Below are 9,163 nucleotides of genomic sequence, written 5' to 3'. Positions count from 1 at the left end.
AAGGGTACTATGTTTGAGAAAAATATAAGTAGCCTCGAAACTTTGGTGTGGAAAATATCCGTTCAAAACAAGGTGATAACGTGCACGACAAAAAAAAGAACTGTTTTTAAGGCACATATATGTACATATATGCGAAAGTCTGCGAATCATGGGAGTTTTTCTTTTCTTTCAAAATCCCTAAACTAAGCTAAATTATGTACCTTTATATCCTTTCATTTTTTAATAGAAATTATCTCTGGATAGTTTTTATTAAAAAACATAATAACGCACGCGACATAACGTACGCGACAGATTTTTCCCCCATACAATATTTTTACTAGTAACACATACTAAACTAAATTTTTAATTAAATTTTTTCAGTTCTTCTCTCCACCGTTTCGCGTTTTCAAAACCTTTTTCCGCCATCTGAATACGAAATTTAAAGTTATAAAGCCGTTTTAATTCATTTTCTTGCATTTTCGGTTTACATTTTTATGGAAACACCCATATACATGTATGCATGCCTACATGCTTACAAATTTTTAAAAATTCTTGCATGCAAAGAGCTTTTCAGAACTGGTGATTGTTTGATATGCTTTTTGTTTATAAATTGCCTGAGCTTTTCATACCAATTCGTCCATAGTTTAGCATAATACTCCAAAGTCGCAAAGTAAGAATTAGTCTATCAGTTTATTAAAAACTGATGTCACCCCCATATCCATTTGCGAAGTTATATTTAAGACTATTCTTGCTACTACAACCTAATAGAAATTTCTTTTTATAGTAAAATCAAATCAACTCTGAAACTGATCCCACGAAATATGTGTTAATAGTATATGTATGTATTTAGTGCTCGTTTGTGCCTCGAATCTCAGTCGTATGAGTTAGCGCAGGCTTTCCCAAAGTGGGTGCCTGGGGTGCCGCTAGTGGCTAGAGTATACTAGTGGTGCGTGCAAATTCTTTGAACTTTCCATACACAACGCAAGCGGTTTGATCAAAACTTCAACATGGCGGCCAGAAAATCAAAAAATTTTGATTTTTATTAAAATTACCTTCACCGGTGCGTCAAACCCCATATACAACACAAATGGCTTTCAGCAAAGGGATATTTCGCTTGGTTTGTCAAGCCGCTTGTGTGGTGTATTTCGCTCTTAAGCGTGGTTCCCTAGTATGTTTTGTCAACGAAAAATTGAATCAGAAAATAACCGACAACGTACCCTTTTCACAACCATTTTCGGTACTTTTGTAGACCTCATCCGCATTTCATCCACTTTCTTCCCGTTTTCGGATTAATTTTTGGATTTTTTGCTGGCTGGATTGTTCGCGTAACAAGCGCAGCAGCTTCGCGCTCGTGTATATGTTAATGGATTCTTTGGAACTCCACAATCTCACTGTGAAAGAGCAACTCAACACGATTTCGGAGGCAGTCGAGAAAAAACTTATAAAAAGTTTGAAAACTTGTGAATTTTTTAGTTTTCAACTTGACGAAAGTACCGACGTAGTGGGACTTAATATTGTTCTCGTGTTAGTGAGGTACCCATTCGCAACGCAAATCGAAGAAGAACTTTTGGTGAGCGAAGTACTTGACACTTACACCACTAGCAATGAAATATTTAAAGCTATCGACAAATTTGTACACAAAAATGGTTTTAAATGGAGCAAGTGGGCGGATATTTGCAGTGATTGGAAAAACGAAAGCAGCGATGTCTAGGATGAAGCAAGAGGCAAAAAACGCCACGAGAAGTCGCTGTATGATCCGTCGGTTTCCCTGGCGACTAGGAAGATACCACCACTAGAGTTAAAACCCGTATTGGATGACCCTGCGAAGATAACAGAGGCCTGCGAAATTAAAATCATATTTGGTTTTTTCAAGCACGTCGAGAATTTTCTTATTGGTGACATGTATATTTTAGAATTTCTAGCAATTTGCATGAAAACTCCATAAATAAACAAAGTAAAACGGAACAACGTATGTAACTGTAAGCTAACGCCAAGAAAATTGATAACAGCAATTTAAATGGTTTTACCAGCAATTTAAATGGAAAATGATTTTTTATTTTCTGTCAATTTCTAATTAAAATTAAAAAAAAATAAAATCATTTTTCATTTGAATTGCTTTCGTGAAATTGGCTGTAAAAGTTATTTTCTTAGCGTTAACGCGCATTACCAGCGTTAACTTGGAAGGTTTAGAAAAAACCATTGTTGAATATTTTCCCAACAGTGACTCTGAGGATGTCTACAGCTGGATAACAAACACGTTTTCATGTGACCCTACTGAGATGACAAATTAAGCTTTTGAAAACCTTCTGGGCATCAGTGAAGACAGCATATTGAATATTATATACTATATGCACAAAACACTGCTGTTGGCAAGATTGCATTAAAAATACTACTGACTTTTACTTTACATTTCTATGTGAGACTGCATTTTAACAAATGCTTACATAAACAAGTAATTTTTAAGCCAAAAACAAAACCGTCTTCAATTCCCATATAAAAATTGTAGATTATCGTTAATCTCTTCATGGCCCAATGATCGGATTTATACCAAATTAGAATGGAACCACTTGTGAGGTAACCTTTCCTTTCCTTTAAAAAAAGAGTTATAGTAATCGGTTAACATGCTCCAAAGTTATGCGGTAGCATACATAAAAAAAAAAAATAAAATAATATTCCGATGAATTAATAACCTTCTCCCTTTTGAGAAGTCGGTTAAAAACAAATACAGCAGCAAGCTTTCAGCGCCAAATGATTTCAGGGTAAAATTGTCAAAGCTCCCAATAAACTTGAAGGAAATAATAAAATCATCAAAACATTTTCAGTCCGCACATTAAAGCTAAAGGAGCATAAAGTTTACATTGGCTGCGTTTCTTTATACATTCCGGATAATCCCATTTCACAGCCGGAATAAACAGAATGCGTTTGAAATATACGTTAACATATCATCAGGAACGTTCTAAAGAATAATTAAACAAAAAAGTTTATTCCAAACGTTCAGAATGAATAAAAAAATGCAGCCATTTTGTTTTATTGTTTTTGTAGACATTTGAAGAGTAGGGGTGCCGCGAAATTTCTTTACCACCACAAGGGCGTCTGGGTGAAAAAAGTTTGGGAACATCTGAGTTAGCGTACCACGCAATCCGCCGATGTACAGTATGCAGTGGTCAGAAAAATTTACATACATGTATTTAGGTATGTGAATGTCTAGCATAACATAAAGTAACAACAACATACATTCATTGTATTTGGCAATATTTGTGTGAAAAATGGCGTCAGCATAAAACACCAAAAAAGGGCTCGACGCATTAGGTTCATTCCTTATCTTTTTGGACTAAAATCTGAAAAGTGTCAAAATGCCAGAGCGTAAGCAAAATGCGCTCACTAAAAGAGAATAACAGGAAAAGTAAAGGAACGCAAAAAACCAAATTTTTAGTCCAAAGAATGGCAACAACAAAGCTAACGTCAAATAAAAATATTAAATGTATGTACAAAACACATTCACACAAGCACAAGCACAATAAACACTTACTATATCAATTATTTTTTGCCTCCTTCCAATTTCAATTCACTTTTTTTACTTTTTAGATTATTCTCACTTTTTGCATATTCTTTAATTTCCGTTAATTTAAATTTAGTTGAGTTTGACACTTTTCAGGATTTTGCCAGAAAAAATTCTTCTGACTAAATCTGACTACTTCGGACTGATGAGAGTCACTCTCACTGGGTGTTGCTCTCTCATTTAAGCTGTCATTTCCGAGCTAAGGAACGCTTTTTAGACTAAATCTGACTACTTCGGACTTTTTCTGACTATTTCTGGGAGATAAGGAACGCTCCTATTGCTATCGAAAACAGGAAATATCATGATAAAAACATTAGAAGGTAAAGTCATTCTCTCAATTCGTCGGCCATGATTTTTTCTGACGTTTGCAAACATTTTAAAATCATATAAAATTGAAAATAAAAAAATGAAATTGTACACAATTGTTGTTGTTTGAGATTAAAAATGAGAATGTGAGCTTGAGTTCGAATTTTAAAATTATATTGTAGGCAAACGTCAGACTGCCTCTCAAGGATTTTACCTTGCAATGTTTTTATCATGGTAGAACCAAGGCATATTCAACAAGGTAGAAGTGACAATTCAGTCGAGCTGTCTCATACCTGACTGTAATGTCAAAAAATGTAAACAAAGAAATCAACCCTTTGTTATGCATTTACCATATTTGATAGAACTAAACATCTTTGAAATGAAAGGTTTTGTAAATATGAAAATATTTAAAATCTCATTAGAATCAGCTTCATTTTATTTATTGAATTTTTGGTTTAATGTAAATGTGAAAATGCATATTTACACAAAATTACACACTAAATGAAACACACTCATTTATAAAATCGTTTTGACAATTTTCTTGCTTTTACTAGTCCAATGTTTTTGAACATTTATTTTTTTATTCAAATACTTAATTCTAAAGAATATTAAAAAAAGTTTGATTCTTCTAAATTTACATCAGAACTTAACTCCAATAATTTAGATATTAAATTTTTGCTATTCGAAATTTCCTTTCCATTAAATTTATTAAAAATTTCTTTCAGTTTCTTTATGTCAACAAGGAATACTGGTTTAGGTTTTATCAGACCACTATTTGAAATTTGGCCTATCCATGTACATATGTATATGAATGGGAGATTTTCTTCATATTCGGTATGATAAATCCTTCACCTGGGACCAAACGCGTCCACTTAGAAATACTCAGCTGCGATAGGCAACAAATAAAGTCACGACCACACGTGAAAGAGCCCCCTAATGAAACATCGCTGCAATTTGCCCACCGTTGTCGCTTCACTTGACAATTCGAAGGTTTAAAATAACGCACAGGTTTGTTGTCCAGGCTCTTGACAAACACAACGCACCGTTCGCAATTCCTTTTCATTTTATTATGTATTTAAAATCAGTCGCACAGCTCACAATTGAAAATTTATATAAAGAAAAAATTTTGAATAGTATAGGGTTAAGAGTTGACATTTCAGTCGCAGTTCAAAAGAGAGAAATGTCGAAACCGCTACTACCTTGTTATGCCTTGGGTAGAACGTAATAACAGAAACATTATAAAAGAAACATTGCACCTAGGAGAAAAATTGAACAACTCACATTTTAATATGAGAAATTCAGTTTGTATGGGTATGTGCCACGCCCCTTTTTTCAATAACTCCCATTTTTTCCATGAGTTTGGCTTTGCTATTATATATCTCTGTACTAAATTGCAGCACTCTACGATGAATACTTCCAGAGATATGTTGTGTGAAAACTTTAGTTTGTATGGGAGGTGCCACGCCCCCTTGATATAACGAAATTATTCTTCTTCTATTATCATCCTTTGAGGGTCTAAAGTCGATGTCCATAACTTCAAAAATATCGGTACAGCTGTTCTCGAGTTTTTCGATTAGAAAGTTCATGTTCATAGTCATGTCCAAGTTCGTGTTCATGTTCATCTTTGTGTTCATATTCATGTTCACGTTCATCTTTATGTTCATTTCATGTTATGTTTGTTCATGTTTATGTTCCTTTCATGTTATGTTTGTCCATGTTCATGTTCGCGTTCATGTCCATGTTTATTTTCATGTTCATATTGTTAGTCATGTTTATGTTCATGTTTATTTTCATTACATGTTCACGTTCATGTTTATGTTCATGTTCATTTCATGTTCCTGTTCACAGTCGTGTTCATGTTCGTATTCGTTTTCGTATTCTTGTTTGTGTTCATGTTCATTTCATGTTCATGTTAATGTTCGCGTTTATGTTCATGTTCGTGTTCATTTACTTTTGCACGTTCATGTTCATGTTCACGTTATGGGTATTTTTTGTGTTTATGTTCATGCTCATAGTCATGGTCGTCTGCATGTTCATAGTCTTGTTCATGTCCATGTTCATATTCATGTGCATGTTCACGGTCATGTTTATATTCATTACATGTTCATGTTTATGTGCATGTTCATGTTCATTTAAATGTTCGTATTGGTGTTCATGTTCAGGTTCGTGTTTATGTTCATGTTCTTTTCATGTTTTATGTTCATTTGCATGTTCATTTTCATGTTCAAGTTCATGTTCAAGCACATATTCATGTTCATATTCATGTTCGTTTCATGTTAATGTAGATTTTAATGTTCGTGTTGGTTTCTTGAATAAAAATTTATTTTAATGGACATTGCTAGAAATTCTAAAATATCCATGTCACCAATACAAAATAATCTCGACCTGCTTGAAAAAAACCAAAGATGTATTTTTAATTTAACATACCCAGATTTAAACAAGTAAGAAAGTCTAAGCTCGGGTGGAGCCGAACATTAAATACCCGGCGCAAGTATTAAATCTATGTTTTTTCACCTTTCCGAAACCTACCGCTAGATGGTAAGCCGGGGTGTATAAATTTTGAGTAAATTAGCGTCCTTAAATTTCGAAATATTGCAGTTTCAAGCATTTATGAAATTTACCGTTATATGAAAAGCGGCCGTAATTTTAGTCCGATTTCAATAATTTTTAACGTTTTACTTTTATGTGGCAAGCACAACAAAAATACCGAGTTTGCTACAAATTGGTAGAACGGTTACCGAGATACATATATGTGATCATAAGTTGGCGGTGCCACGCCCATTTTTCAAAAGTTTATCATAAACGTATTTCTTGGTAAAGAATTGTTGCAAGCATCAATTTTGAGTAAATTAGCTTTAATATTTATTGATTTATCGAAGATTTCGTATTTCTCCAAACTACCGTTATATGGGAGGTAGGCGTGGTTATTGTCCGATTTTAAAAATTTTCAGCCATTTGGTATGCTGTATAAAGACTAACAACTGTGCCAAGGTTGGAAGAAATTGGTGCAGCGGTTACCAAGGTATACACATGTATCCATAAGTGGGCGTGGCTACGCCCATTTTCCAAAAATGTATTATTTTCCGGCTAAAAATTATTGTAAATATCAATTTTGAGTGAATAACCTTCAGTAGTTACTAAAATATCGCAGTTTTCGTATTTCTGAAAATTACCGTTGTATGGGAGGTAGGCGTGGTTATGGTCCGATTTCGCCCATTTACCATCCGTCCTACGCCCGAAAGAAGTGCACATACCAAGTTTCGTTAAGATATCTCAAATTTTACTCGAGTTATCGTGTGCACAGACGGACGGACGGACGGACAGACAGTCACCGCTTAATCGATTTCTCTTTTCATTCTGATCATTTATGTATACATTTGTCTATATCTATCTCTATTCGTTTTGCCTGTTACAAACAACCGTTATGTGAACAAAGTTATAATACCCTTGTGCCCAAGTGCGCTCGGGTATAAAAAAATATATATAGCAGTATCTTTATTATTAAAATCTAATGGCCTTATTCATAAAAAATAAAATAGTTTTAAAGAGCTTTATAAAGTGACATTTTCATAAAAATTTTCGATTTATAAAGCAGTTAAAGTGTTATTTATTTTTTATGAATTTGGGTGTAAGAATAAATAATTACGATGTTTAAGAAAACTAAATTCTTTATGTTATCTATACCTTTTTCAGTTTTCGGTTGTCACCCGTTAAATGTGTATGCAACATTGATTGGCGAATCTAACCAGTCGCAACCCATTTGGAGTATTCAGCTAAAACAACATAAATGTGCAACGATGCACCTTCTCGACTGCAAGCCATCTGAAGCAGCGAATCAATCAAAGGCATTAAATGAGTCCGTTACATCATAGGCAGATGCCAACTAAGTCAATGATACCAACAAACAACATATGATCACTTTCCATTGCAAAAATTACAACATTACTGCGCAAAAGCTGAATTGAAAGAAATATTTAAATGCAATTCTAGTGAGAAGAAACCAACGCCAAAAGCATAAAGCTGCTGAAGTCACAATCACAGTCGAAAAAGTTTTACAAAAATTATTGCACAGCTGCATCGATTCGACGACGGTGCTGCCGTGCTTCTTGTATGAATGTGTGTATGTACGGATAAAACGGTCTTCGTTCAAGTCAAAAGCGAGTCAGAAAAATGTATCGCCCAAACTTCTATGAATCAACGTGCCTGCGATGCAACGAAATCGTCTATCAAGTCGATCGAGTGGGACCTCTCAAAGACTTCACATTCTTCCATTCCGGCTGCTTTAAATGTGTCCATTGCGGCACAAAGTTAACACTTAAAACGTATTTCAATAATCAGCACAAGCAGGACGACAAGGAGGTAAGTGGTGCTCAACATGAATAATCTACATATCTTAAATTTATTTCATTGACCTTTGTCCGAAATTACGCTTTTAGTTATTTAGTTGGTTAAATAAATATGTGAAGAGGATCGAGGGGCACTTAGACATTGGAGATCTTTCTGAACCCGATCATAAAGTCCGAATGCTAAGGGGTTCGACAGTGGATGAGATGAAGTGCATTAGTCTTTTCTGGACAACACCTGACAGTAACAGGCGACGTGCTCTGACGTCAACCCCAAGTCGACAATTCCGACTCTATGAACAAACCGATTCGTTGCATAAGAAAACAAAGAATATTCTCAATTATTAGATTGGCAGTGAATAACTTGATTGATTATATTTAAAAGGTTCCCAAACTTTTTTTCTCTTAGACCACTATATAAATTTTACGGCTTTCGGTGGACCACCTGCTGCTACATTTCTACCATATTCGGAAAACTAGCCAAAAAGTGTGTAGATTACATCTATTTTATAAAATCGCATCCTGGCTGATTTTCAAGCCTTAATTTGGAGGGGTAAAAATGAAAATAATATATTTTCTTGGGCTATATTTATTAAAATAATGTGATTAAAGACTTGATAGAATTAAAATTAAACATAAATAATGAAACGTAACTTTAACAGGGCAAATGAACAATTAAAAAAACTGTCGATATTTGGCTTTAGTTTTAATTCATTCATTTTTAAAACACAAAACTTGAAACAAGAAAACCACTTTTTATGTCAAACTTTTAATTCAGACGCTGATAATAGAGAAAGGAGCGAAACTAAAAAATCTATGAGGAACAACCTAGCTACCGACGCACCAAATTTAGAGCATAAGTAAAATGATTGCTCAATGAGCGTTCCCTGTTGCTTTAAAGAGTTAATCAACAATTAAAACTACTGAGCGATGAAAGCTACATACATATGTAGATGACCAAAACAGACAGAACGGT

The 9,163-nt window shown here is 34.3% G+C and overlaps 1 protein-coding gene across 2 annotated transcripts in view; it reads left to right on the top strand.

Moving 5' to 3' along the window:
* Positions 1 to 9,163, top strand: part of LOC118742353 (hillarin) — a 211,426-nt gene that overhangs the window by 55,990 nt on the left and 146,273 nt on the right. For both annotated transcript variants that reach the window (XM_036474361.1, XM_036474359.1), the window contains one exon: positions 7,538 to 8,203. In XM_036474361.1, the coding sequence (XP_036330254.1) occupies positions 8,015 to 8,203 (189 nt within the window). In that variant the 5' untranslated portion in view covers positions 7,538 to 8,014. The remainder of the gene's footprint in view (positions 1 to 7,537; positions 8,204 to 9,163) is intronic.

This window comes from Rhagoletis pomonella, unplaced genomic scaffold (assembly GCF_013731165.1).
Source record: "Rhagoletis pomonella isolate Grant_MI unplaced genomic scaffold, Rhpom_1.0 Rhpom_scaffold_00007, whole genome shotgun sequence".
Taxonomy (NCBI): domain Eukaryota; kingdom Metazoa; phylum Arthropoda; class Insecta; order Diptera; family Tephritidae; genus Rhagoletis; species Rhagoletis pomonella.
Note: the sequence above shows the minus strand (reverse complement) of the source record. Positions and strands in the feature narration are given on the sequence as shown.